The following is a 13686-nucleotide window of genomic DNA, read 5'->3' as shown; positions in this document are numbered from 1 at the left end:
ACCTACACCTGTTATACACGACCTGATAACTTCACTTTCACATTCAATTTCGACCTCAATAGAGACAATATTTACGTCAACTGCAATGAACATTCCTCCTCCTATGGCCTCTAATCTGTCTACAAATGCCCACACGATAATGCAGGTCTAGCAATCTGTAGCCAAGACGCCACAGAGTCGTCGAAGCCTTTGGTAGAGACCCTCCGCTCGGCTCCAAATCAGAGGACTCTAATCAACTCTGGGAACAATGATGCAAAACTCTGGGCTATGCTTGCACCCCGAACGCGAGGCCAGAAGTATTCACCACGTCCACCAGCCACATGTATGAACTGAGGATGGCCTCAGAACCCCTGTGACAGGCATCATTGTTGCTGACATGAGCCACAACTTGCACACGACTGCATCCTGCATAGACTATAGACACAGGCAAGGCCACCTCCACATGTTGGATGAGGTCTCCCGGCAGACATAGCGAGCACACATTGGCTTTCTTTCCAGCCATGAACACTATCTGCCTAAGGGGCTCCATAACGCGCCTAACATTGGAGCTCCCGACAACTAGTAAACCCCTCCCCCCGTGTGCCTGCTTGGACCCTAGTGAAGAAGCAGCTATTTGTCCACTCACAGGGTGAATGGGCGAGGCCAGGTGGCTAGTTTCCTCATTGGCCCTCTGCCTCGAGCGCTGTGAACTGCCATTCACCCTGCTGCGAGGGTGGATCCACTGCACCCCTTCGGGTACACTAGGAGGTACCTCGGAAGCAGAGCCCATGGGCAAAACAAGCGACACCTGAGGTGTCCCGAGTGACAAGCCAGATTCTCGGCCACCACCACAGTCTGAAGGTGACCGACTGTAGCCAAAAGCGTATTCATCTGTTCGTGAACTGCGACCAGATCCGCCTGCGTCCGCACACAGCATACACTCATCCTAACCATCCTAGCACGACTAACTGAGTAAACTATAAAAGCAGACGGAATCCTGAATATGCGACTTGCTACCTTCCAGATGTGTCACAAATGGGCGCTGATGTGTTAATGAGCTATGTAGCTGGATATTCAGTGAGAAGCTATTGCGCTACAAACTGAGTGAATTTACCTCCACAAAAACGCGAGATTGAACCTCTTAAACAGAAAAACACACACAAAATTTAATAAACGTACTACGAGGAAAACGCAGAAAAAGATAAGTACTTAACTTGCCACTCTTAGATGTGAATCATCTGAGAGCTGCTACCTGACAAACTAGCTTACTACTCGGAGGGACGGTTCTCTTCAAAATAAAAGAAATTAGCAGCTACTGCGCTACAGACTGAACGAATTTACACCTACAAAAACTTACTGATAAATATTTACATGCTACCAGCTGTCATCCATCATTTTACGTTTACCACAATAGCTGCAACATCTTAAGGACGTGTTTAATCATAACGGTTATACGGACAGACAGATTCGACCTGCTTTCGACTTCGGATCGTTACCTAAACCGGCTGAAGATACTTTTAGTTCTGTGGCTTTCCTTCAATACACTGGTGACGTGTCTGCCAAAATAGGTAAGGGTCTGAAACATGAAATCAGATGTGTGTTCCGTCCACCAGCTAAGATTAGAGCACTTCTGGGCTCTATTAAGGACGATTTAGGTCTGAGGAAGCCTGGAGTCTACAAAATACCATATGTGTGCGGTAAAATATACATTGGCCAAACTATCCGTACCGTAAATGACAGATGTGTTGACCATCATCCCCATACGCGGTTATTACAATCTGACAAATCTGCGGTGGCTGAGCACTGTCTTACAGAGGGACATAGGATGCTATACAATGAGACCTAGTGGTTGCAAACACCTCGCGTTACTGGGATTGTGTTTTAAAGGAAGCTGTCGAAATCAGACTAACCGTGACAATGGATAACGATAAGTAAAATCAGGAATCCTGTTTTATCAGATATGAAGAAACAACGGCATCTGAATCGGCCGGCTACGAGTAATAATTTTTAACGATAAATCTTTTTTTCGTCAGTATTCACCACTGGAGGCGCTGCAACTCTTCATGCGCCAGGGTGTATCAGCAACGATTGAGCTCTTGAGCTTTACCTTAGCGCGTGCGCTTTCGTATTTTCGTTGCATGTAAAAGTTTCGTCGTTCACGGTTTGAATCAGTTATCGGCCAGAGCGCTTTAGCTTCCCTCGCCTGATGCTGATGGCCAGGTGGACCGCGGAAATATTGTGTGCAGATGACAGTTTGATCCGGCTGAAGATCCGACGAGAATCTGATCTGTTAATACGCCGGAAAGAGTACACAGTCACCCCTGAACATTGCATACGAATGCGTTTCGATGTAAAGGGAATTAAGAGTTTGCTGAGGCTACAGAAGATCGTCATCTAGGAACCATAGGTTACTACAATGGAGCAAAAAAACTGGCCTGCATTTTGCGCTTGTTGGCGGTGACGTCGGTGATGAGCGCCGTCCGCTCCGTCTCGAGCTCTCTCTTCTCAGACAGGATGACGCGACCCAGCAGCTGGTCCTCCAGGCCTTTCATCGTCACCGTGAAGTCGATGATCGATGTGCGCGCCGCTATCTCCGGCGTGTACGCCGGGTTGGCCAACTTCGTCGTGATGTACATCCGGAAATCGTCGTTCACATCCACCTCTTTGTCTCCCACTTTCACCTGCAACATGCAAATTCGTATATTTACTCCTAGTATTTTACTATAAACTCACTGGATAAAATGATAGTTGCCCCCGTTAAGAGAGCACACTGGTCGCTTTGTAACGCTGTAGACACTGTAGTGTAGAGCTGGTATTGGGCGGTCATTGACACTCCAGCGCTATGTCGTGGGAATGGAGTGGCGTTCATGTGCCAGACAGTTGTATGGAGTCAGCGCATTCGAAACGATGTGGACACGTGAAAAAAATTGCAAAAGGTTCTATCTTATTTGGACATGCCCATGACCACACCACGAATGAGGCTGCCAGATTTGTTAGTGTATATAGTCAGACTGTCCAACATATCTCTCAGGAATAGTGTGATAATTGCAGTCATATAACGTAGTGCCCCCCCATGAACCATGGACCTTGCCGTTGGTGGGGAGGCTTGCGTGCCTCAGCGACACAGATAGCCGTACCGTAGGTGCAACCACAACGGAGGGGTATCTGATGAGAGGCCAGACAAACGTGTGGTTCCTGAAGAGGGGCAGCAGCCTTTTCAGTACTTGCAAGGGCAACAGTCTGGATGATTGACTGATCTGGCCTTGTAACAATAACCAAAACGGCCTTGCTGTGCTGGTACTGCGAACGGCTGAAAGCAAGGGGAAACTACAGCCGTAATTTTTCCTGAGGGCATGCAGCTTTATTGTATGATTACATGATGATGGCGTCCTCTTGGGTAAAATATTCCGGAGGTAAAATAGTCCCCCATTCGGATCTCCGGGCGGGGACTACTCAAGAGGATGTCGTTATCAGGAGAAAGAAAACTGGCGTTCTACGGATCGGAGCGTGGAATGTCAGATCCCTTAATCGGGCAGGTAGGTTAGAAAATTTAAAAAGGGAAATGGATAGGTTGAAGTTAGATATAGTGGGAATTAGTGAAGTTCGGTGGCAGGAGGAACAAGACTTCTGGTCAGGTGACTACAGGGTTATAAACACAAAATCAAATAGGGGTAATGCTGGAGCAGGTTTAATAATGAATAGGAAAATAGGAATGCGGGTAAGCTACTACAAACAGCATAGTGAACGCATTATTGTGGCCAAGATAGATACGAAGCCCACGCCTACTACAGTAGTACAAGTTTATATACCAACTAGCTCTGCAGATGACGAAGAAATTGAAGAAATGTATGATGAAATAAAAGAAATTATTCAGATTGTGAAGGGAGACGAAAATTTAATAGTCATGGGTGACTGGAATTCGAGTGTAGGAAAAGGGAGAGAAGGAAACATAGTAGGTGAATATGGATTGGGGGACAGAAATGAAAGAGGAAGCCGCCTGGTCGAATTTTGCACAGAGCACAACATAATCATAACTAACACTTGGTTTAAGAATCATGAAAGAAGGTTGTATACATGGAAGAACCCTGGAGATACTAAAAGGTATCAGATAGATTATATAATGGTAAGACAGAGATTTAGGAACCAGGTTTTAAATTGTAAGACATTTCCAGGGGCAGATGTGGACTCTGACCACAATCTATTGGTTATGACCTGTAGATTAAAACTGAAGAAACTGCAAAAAGGTGGGAATTTAAGGAGATGGGACCTGGATAAACTAAAAGAACCAGAGGTTGTACAGAGATTCAGGGAGAGCATAAGGGAGCAATTGACAGGAATGGGGGAAAGAAATACAGTAGAAGAAGAATGGGTAGCTTTGAGGGATGAAGTAGTGAAGGCAGCAGAGGATCAAGCAGGTAAAAAGACGAGGGCTAGTAGAAATCCTTGGGTAACAGAAGAAATATTGAATTTAATTGATGAAAGGAGAAAATATAAAAATGCAGTAAGTGAAACAGGCAAAAAGGAATACAAACGTCTCAAAAATGAGATCGACAGGAAGTGCAAAATGGCTAAGCAGGGATGGCTAGAGGACAAATGTAAGGATGTAGAGGCCTATCTCACTAGGGGTAAGATAGATACCGCCTACAGGAAAATTAAAGAGATCTTTGGAGATAAGAGAACGACTTGTATGAATATCAAGAGCTCAGATGGAAACCCAGTTCTAAGCAAAGAAGGGAAAGCAGAAAGGTGGAAGGAGTATATAGAGGGTCTATACAAGGGCGATGTACTTGAGGACAATATTATGGAAATGGAAGAGGATGTAGATGAAGATGAAATGGGAGATATGATACTGCGTGAAGAGTTTGACAGAGCACTGAAAGACCTGAGTCGAAACAAGGCCCCCGGAGTAGACAATATTCCATTGGAACTACTGACGGCCGTGGGAGAGCCAGTCCTGACAAAACTCTACCATCTGGTGAGCAAGATGTATGAAACAGGCGAAATACCCTCAGACTTCAAGAAGAATATAATAATTCCAATCCCAAAGAAAGCAGGTGTTGACAGATGTGAAAATTACCGAACTATCAGCTTAATAAGTCACAGCTGCAAAATACTAACACGAATTCTTTACAGACGAATGGAAAAACTAGTAGAAGCCAACCTCGGGGGAGATCAGTTTGGATTCCGTAGAAACACTGGGACACGTGAGGCAATACTGACCTTACGACTTATCTTAGAAGAAAGATTAAGGAAAGGCAAACCTACGTTTCTAGCATTTGTAGACTTAGAGAAAGCTTTTGACAATGTTGACTGGAATTCTCTCTTTCAAATTCTAAAGGTGGCAGGGATAAAATACAGGGAGCGAAAGGCTATTTACAATTTGTACAGAAACCAGATGGCAGTTATAAGAGTCGAGGGACATGAAAGGGAAGCAGTGGTTGGGAAGGGAGTAAGACAGGGTTGTAGCCTCTCCCCGATGTTGTTCAATCTGTATATTGAGCAAGCAGTAAAGGAAACAAAAGAAAAATTCGGAGTAGGTATTAAAATTCATGGAGAAGAAATAAAAACTTTGAGGTTCGCCGATGACATTGTAATTCTGTCAGAGACAGCAAAGGACTTGGAAGAGCAGTTGAATGGAATGGACAGTGTCTTGAAAGGAGGATATAAGATGAACATCAACAAAAGCAAAACAAGGATAATGGAATGTAGTCTAATTAAGTCGGGTGATGCTGAGGGAATTAGATTAGGAAATGAGGCACTTAAAGTAGTAAAGGAGTTTTGCTATTTGGGGAGCAAAATAACTGATGATGGTCGAAGTAGAGAGGATATAAAATGTAGGCTGGCAATGGCAAGGAAAGCGTTTCTGAAGAAGAGAAATTTGTTAACATCCAGTATAGATTTAAGTGTCAGGAAGTCATTTCTGAAAGTATTCGTATGGAGTGTAGCCATGTATGGAAGTGAAACATGGACGATAAATAGTTTGGACAAGAAGAGAATAGAAGCTTTCGAAATGTGGTGCTACAGAAGAATGCTGAAGATTAGATGGGTAGATCACATAACTAATGAGGAAGTATTGAATAGGATTGGGGAGAAGAGAAGTTTGTGGCACAACTTGACCAGAAGAAGGGATCGGTTGGTAGGACATGTTCTGAGGCATCAAGGGATCACCAATTTAGTATTGGAGGGCAGCGTGGAGGGTAAAAATCGTAGAGGGAGACCAAGAGATGAATACACTAAGCAGATTCAGAAGGATGTAGGTTGCAGTAGGTACTGGGAGATGAAAAAGCTTGCACAGGATAGAGTAGCATGGAGAGCTGCATCAAACCAGTCTCAGGACTGAAGACCACAACAACAACAACATAACGTAGTGGTTGGTTGGTTGGTTTGGGGAGAAAGGGATCGAACTACAGGGTCACCAGTCCCGTAATGTAGTGTAAGAACAGTGATTGTAAAAAGTTTCTAACCGCAAACGAGTGTCACGCCCTGTCAGTGGCAACCAGTTGCAGAGATATCAGGTAATGCTGCTGTCACTGAACGCAGGTACATCTCAAATAGTTTCCGAACGAACGGTGCAAAAGAGAACTGCTCACGGTGCTACATGCAGCTACACTTCACCAGTGGACAAAACAACAGACAATAGAGGCATGTAGTGTCGTCAGACGAGTCGCGATTTGCCTCTTTTCAAATGATGAGGCGTAGAGTGCACTGACGACCCGGTGAGGCGTTTAACCTGCAGTCTCCCGAGGGCGTACTTCAGATCAATGGTGGTTCTATGATGTTTAAGGGATGTTTTTCGTGCCACGACTTGCACTCAATTTCTAAGGTTACCGCGAGTATGAACCAGTGTCTACATCTACATACACTATCCGCAAGACACCAAACAGCGCATGACGGAGGGTATGAAATCCATTCGTAAAACAGCGGCTGACCACGTTATAAAAAACATGTGAAGACGAAATTATATGGAGCGATTTTGTGAATCAATTACAGAGCAGCAAATTCCAGTCTGCCATGCTTTCTTGGCCCGATTTCCAAATGCCGTGTCTAGCTTAAGAGTGTTATTTTTTGATGAATGTGCGATATATCATAGTTCACACAGGAAGAATGTAGTGTTCTGGTCTAAGGAAAAGCTGTGTTACGTGCAAGAGTTGAAAATGAACCCGTTTCATGTTATGATATGAGCCGAGATGCCACCACATCTGTTCGCACTATATTTTTTGAAGGGTACTTGTTTGAAGTAAATCTAGAATGAAAGTTCTTATTTGGACATGTTGCATATATGGTTAATAGCTCAGTTCGAAGACAAGGGAATCATGGATAATGTGTGGCTGCAGCGGGGTGGAGCACCAGCACACTTTCAGATGTACATGAATTCCTTGATGAACAATGTCGAGTGTGCTGGATTGCGTGTGGTCCAGCAACATCTCCAGCCCGATTTAAATGACCATTACGCCATGGGGAATAGTCAAATATCATGTGATTCAACGCCGGAGGAATTGCGAAAAAGTGTTGAGGAAGACTTTCGGAGATAAACTCCTGAGATGCTCCACACGTGTCACGCAAAGCATGTAGACGCATAGATCGCTGTGTATGGTACAATGGTACATATACAGATTTGCTGAGTACATAGTTTATACATGTAAATTCATCAACACACAATATGCTGCTTTGACCTAGAGGTTCAGAGGTTTCTCGGACGCACTATATATCGTCTGATACACACACACACACACACACACACACACACACACAGTGTCTCACTGAATATGATGTAGTGAGAGCTGTACCTTGTAAGTGGATCCCATCTTGATGTGATTCTTCTCGAGTACGTTGTCGAGCATGGGGTCGAGTTCCTCGCCCACGTCCTCGATCAGCAAGGGCCTTCCCAACGACACGCAGTCCTCGACGTGATTTCGGAAGTACTTGTGGGAGAGCGTGGTGATCTGCAGCTCGTTGTCCCTCTCCTTGTTGCGGATCCACGACTTGCCCTGAGTCTGTGGGTCAATCAGCAGCGGGTAGCGGGCTGCCTTGGTTACGATGATACCATTCTGTATGGACAGCTCGTCGTTGGGCAGTCCCTGCAGGTTCCATTCGCCGATCTGTCGACACCAGAGAAACCATCGTCACCAATGTAACCAGCTACTAATCAGCCAAAGCCTGAAAAGGATCTTAGTGACTTTACACCACCGTTGTTATTTGTTGTTTGAATGGAACTGCCAGCACAAATGTCAGGCTCTGAAGATGTTTTTGCAAAAAGGAAAATGTATTGTGCACTACTGTGCAATTCTAAGCGTCTTGGTACACGTAATTTCTGAAATACATGAATTTTATATAAGTTGACTATGTTTTCAAATTGCAGCTCATAATATGCAACTTTCGAAACATTACAGTGTTTTGTTATTGCAGCACCATGAATTTTTGTATAATATGACTATTTTTTTTCAAATTGCAGCTCATAATATGCTACCTTCTAAAAGATAACTATGGTTTATTATTGCAACCATGGTTCACATTCCTTGCCCCTTGGTGGCGAAGATATACCTTCCCTATCGATGGCGCACTATCTCTAGTGAATGTGTATTGTATGGCAAAACCGGAATCACCAGTGATGGTATACGTTTCCTGAAACTTCCATTTCCACTATACCATTACACATCAGTAGGTTCCACTAAGAAATTCGTTGATGGAGTAGAAGCTGGTAACCTCTAATAAATTCTTTAGATTCCTCTTAAACTGAACTTTATTGGTAATAAAACTTTATATGACTGCTGGTAAATTACTGAAAATGTGTCTGGACAGAAGTATGTCTCTAAATTTTTATGAAGCATATTGTTATTTCTAGTATTGAATCCATGAAACAGTGGTTAGTTTGAAAAAGAAAAATATTATTTATGATAAATTTCGTTGACGGATAAATATGTATATTGGGAACAGTAGTATAGCTATACTTATGCCAAGATGCGTTTCGGGGTTTTACCATAAAGACATCAGTGAAACAAAGTGTTTTTACTGTGCATATCCTCAGGAAAAAAGGAGCTACAAAGTACAAAACTAAAACAAGTGCACCTGACTATTAATTAAATGTATAACTATACAACTCAGAAAACGTGGTAGACAAACGGTTTATTATTTTGGGCAGGGAAACTTCAACGTTGAAAATGCAGTCGATAAAAACGTTGTATTGACGAAGATCTAAGTTTATTACACTAGTTGAAGACGGGTAAAATCCGGGTACGCGACTTGGCATGAACATAACTACACAAAAAGTGGTTGGTTGCTGTATTTATTAAGTAATACAGTCAGTTTAGTTACGTAGATCTTATGTTTTTGTAACTATGTCTTATTTGACTTCGTTGGTAAGGTGTCTTACTATACGACCACTTGACAATGGCACAAATTCTGAAAACTGATGCAGTGCTCAGTAAAATAAAAATATTCATTCTAAGTGGGTAGCGTTTTCGGAAATGATGATGACCTCTTTGGAATTTATTGAAGGCATGATGCACAACTGTGAAAGACGAATGTAATAAAAGCTGATCGAGATTAACGCAGTCCCTGTTCCAAACCAGCTCCGCATTCCAGTTTGACGGACCATACAGTGCTGACTGGCTGCCGTGACCCCCCCCTTTTGCCAAAAGGCGTCATTTGGATGCGCTGTGCAATGTGTGGGGTTAGTAAAAAGCACTTCCAGCCGTTGGCAGCTTTCCAGACCGGGGAGATGCTTCTTCTCCCTCATGTTGCTCCTCTACTGACGTCACGAAGGTGAGTGCCCCCGTTCGTGCCCTCCCTCCAAGTAAATATCAGTGGCAGTATCGAGAATTCAATCCAAGTCCTCCGCTTGGCAGTCATGCATGATGACAACTCGGCTACATTATAATTACTCGTATTTTATTTTGTTCTGGGGTCTCCTTTCTCAACTCACGACCCCTCCTCACTTTCGCCATTTACGCCTCTGTCAGCTCACGCTATTTTTGTCAGCTCTTGCTATTTTTGCTCGAATTGAAATTTCCTCACGGAAGTAGTTGTAGGTCGGTGTCAGAAGTGATCAGAGAACTACTTCTCGAAAATAAGCCCTTTCTCGGAAATGAACTGTAAGTAAATGAGAATTTAAAAGCTCATATCCAGACTGTATCCAAGCATTTGTTTAGAAAAGAACTGATTTTCTTGGCCGGCAGTTCTAGACCTCTTGTGAAAGAATGAACAAAAAATAAATCTTACATATCAAAATGATTCTGTATCCGTTGCGTCTGTGGGGAGGATCAGTGGCTCTTTAAAATAATAAACATTATCTGTAAACCGGACTAACTAGAAAAGGTGTCCTTTAAGTGTACGAAAATTGCTCATGTAAATTTGTCACTGTTTTTCCTTGGATTGAAACTGTAATGCGCTATACAACACTCGAGATATGACTTGCTATTTTCTTCAAAAAATACTCATACAGGTTCTACTGGTTTGAAAGAAAAAATCTAGATTATAGTGTCATTAAAATTGTGAAATTTATCTATTTTTGCCGCATTTCTCTTGTGACTTTAACGTTTTCTCCAATATTAATCAAATTTTGTGATAATGTTCCTCACGTAGCGAGTGTCAAATGCTTAAACGTTCATACCATTCTGGTCTTGCTATCCATGATCAACACGAATATGTGGTGGGATCCTCCCCCCCCCCCCCTCCCCGCCTCCACCATGTGGCCGAATTCACTCTTTTATTAATTGTGGCATTGAAGTAAACAGCCTAAGAACGTCACATCGAAGACATTTTTGCCGCATATGAAAACATGCTGCTTGAGTCAATTACTTGGTATGAAAGTATATGACTATCAATTGCATCCCAAACATGTTCTGTGGATGGCAGACAAGGATATCAGGCAGGCCAGTCAAGGACCCTTACTTTCCTCATGACGTCTGCGGTATGAACCCCAGTGTGAGATCTTGTGCTAACCTGCTGGAACACAAAGGGTGTGACAACATATTCTTGCTACACACTAGTGAGCGATCAGCATACCTTCAACAATTATCAAATATGTTGACAACTCCCCAAACGGTGATTCGAGGAGTTGGATAAGCATGTGTCTCATCAATAGTTACTCCCTGTGATCTTTTACCAGATTGTCTATGGACACACTGGTGTCGTTCTGACCGCCAAAACAGAAGTGAGACTCATTGCTGAATACCACAGAATGCCATTAGTCTGCCAGCTGATGGGTGTACACCACGTAAATATCGGTTGTTTGTAGTATGATGTTAGCGATAAACAACGCAAGGGTACTTGAATTATAAACCCAGCTATGAGTAATCTGTTTCGATGGTTTGTGGTGATATCTGTCTGTAACATCTGCCTGTATTTCGACAACAGTAATCATTCTATTCGTAAGAGCCTGTCGAATACCCTACAGTCGTCTCTTGGTGTAGTCATTCTAGAAAGTCCCGTGCCCACTCTTCTTGCCACGCTGCTGTCCTGACTCCGTCTCGTCACCATTTGTTCCACAATCATTGCACAGCAGCCAGCTTTCTGTGTGATCTGTTACGTTGTTATTATTCCACTCATGACAATGATTCGACCTTGCACGCTGTCTGAATGGTTGTAATAAGCTGAACGTGCACGCCGTGTGGGCATGCTGTGTTGCGATGTTCAACTGAAAATTTCCACTATCTTTAGACACGCCCAATAGTCACCATGTATGAGGGGCAGTCAAATCAAAACCGAACACCCGCTACAACCGGACTACAGTATGGTTTCATTCAAAAGTAATGATTAAACGCGTTACGACATTTATCCCACTGGGAGACGATATGGTCAATTGTGTTTGGTAGAACATGGTCGGCCGCTGATAGATCCACAGCAGCACAGACTCTTGCACTTTCTCTTACGAGTGAAACCGACGTTAAAGCATGTCTTTCTTCGGACGGCCACAGATGTGAAAATCACATGTAAAAGGTCCAGTCTGTACCAATGATGTTGCAGTGTTTCCCAATCAAATCGCTAAAGCATAGACTTCGTCCAAACAGCAGCATGAAGAGGAGGGGGGGGGGGGGGGTGTTATATTACGCAACAGGATGATTCCGTCCGAGAACATTCTTGGGCGCTTTGACTTTATGGTGCATCACAGTTTGTGCAGACTGGCTTCATAACGGTGTGTATTGACTGTGGATCCACGCTTGAGGAACTCGACGAGCAGAGGGGACCCTGCCATCGAAGAAGAAGGTCGTCGATCTTCCCGGATAAGGCCATCAATCTGCCCCCACCATATTAGGTGTAGTGGCTCGATGGACCTGTCGTGCGTGTACATTGCCTTGCAGTTATGTGCGTCATCGTGAACTTATCGGAAGTTCTGTGAACAACTTTGGATTTCTTTGGTGGAGGAGACGTGGAATATTTCCACTGTTTGCTCTGCCGTTTGCACTAGGGCTCGAAATGGTGGCCTCACGTTTCGTCCCCTGTTACGATAAGCGGCAAAAATGCATGCTCTTCCTCGTGGTGCCGCCGCAGTTGACTCAGAGTTGAGAAGATTCTGTATCTTTTGTCCTTCCGTAAGGTGATGCAGCACCCGCTGCGCGCATGTTTTCCGATAATGCAAATGATCATTGACGACCGCATGCACGCAGCCATGTCTAATTCCGACCTGAACACGGATTTCATGGTTAGTGAGTCGTCAATCTCCCTGCGCCAGGTAACCCTGACTCGATGGGCCTGTCCTGGGTGAGCATTATCTCTCAGTGGTGTGCGCCGTTCGATGACTCACGTACTCCAGCACTCCAGCCACCAGAAAACGAACCACACCTCTCTGCTCTTCTTTACTTGCCCCCAAACCAAAAGGTGGACGAACACACTAGTAAAGTCCGTCAACAACCAAGGACGTAACCCAACAACTGCGTGCACCTGTGATGTGGCACTATGACATTCCCCTGTCTCAGCGGTGACAGTATCGAAACGTAACAACAGAGGGGCCAACTGTCGCGAGGACAGTTCGTTATGGTGGTGTTCGTGTTTCATTTACTGTCCCGTATACTTAAACCATTCTTCATCCGTAACTATGGCTTATTTCTGTACTGAAAGTAAACTAGCTCAAGGATGGCGTTTGATCAACATACAGAGTGTCCATAATTAGAGTTCCAGTTTCAAAACGCTGTAGAAAGATAACCACTGCTCAGAATGACGTCAAAATTGAACGGTATATTATTGATGCAGGGGGAAACGTTACAGAACAAAAAACAAATCTACGGAGAATTTAACCAATATATGGCGCTGTAAGCGTCACAATATGCACGTCAACAGATGCGCGGCACATGGCTCTTCCTCATTTTGCATCTGTCTCCATGCAGGATCGCGCGTTACTGGTAAAGCTCTTTTACAAGAACGGCCCCTGTGCGCCATTAGCCCTGCAGAAGTTCGAGAAACTCAAGGGTATGAAAAGAGGCATTGGTCATATGTCTGCTGAATGTCTGGAGAAAATGTTTACAGAATTCGGAAATGCAGGTTCTTTTGAAGGGCAACGTGACAGGGGGAGGAAAGCAGTTGATCCGACATCTGTCGAAGATGCGGCCACAGTGCAGCGGGTGGGTCGAGTGGTGGTGTGCAAACATGCAGTTCACGGGGAATTGCCAGAACGTTGGAGATGCCTGCGAGCACGGTGCATAAAATCCTATGAAACATGCAGCATTGCTGTCCATACAAAATCACCCATGTTCAGGAGTTGTTTCCTGCTGA

The 13686-nt window shown here is 44.0% G+C and overlaps 1 protein-coding gene across 1 annotated transcript in view; it reads right to left on the bottom strand.

Annotated features, from left to right (window-relative positions):
- LOC124594242 (dynein axonemal heavy chain 8-like) overlaps positions 1-13686 on the bottom strand; it is a 619801-nt gene that overhangs the window by 183177 nt on the left and 422938 nt on the right. The window contains exons 34-35 of the mRNA XM_047132606.1: positions 7767-8078; positions 2415-2660 (exon numbers count right to left, since the gene is read on the bottom strand). Of these exons, the coding sequence (XP_046988562.1) occupies positions 2415-2660; positions 7767-8078 (558 nt within the window). The remainder of the gene's footprint in view (positions 1-2414; positions 2661-7766; positions 8079-13686) is intronic.

The sequence above is a fragment of the Schistocerca americana genome, chromosome 2 (genome assembly GCF_021461395.2).
Source record: "Schistocerca americana isolate TAMUIC-IGC-003095 chromosome 2, iqSchAmer2.1, whole genome shotgun sequence".
NCBI lineage: Eukaryota > Metazoa > Arthropoda > Insecta > Orthoptera > Acrididae > Schistocerca > Schistocerca americana.
This window is presented reverse-complemented; position numbering and strand designations above follow the sequence as displayed.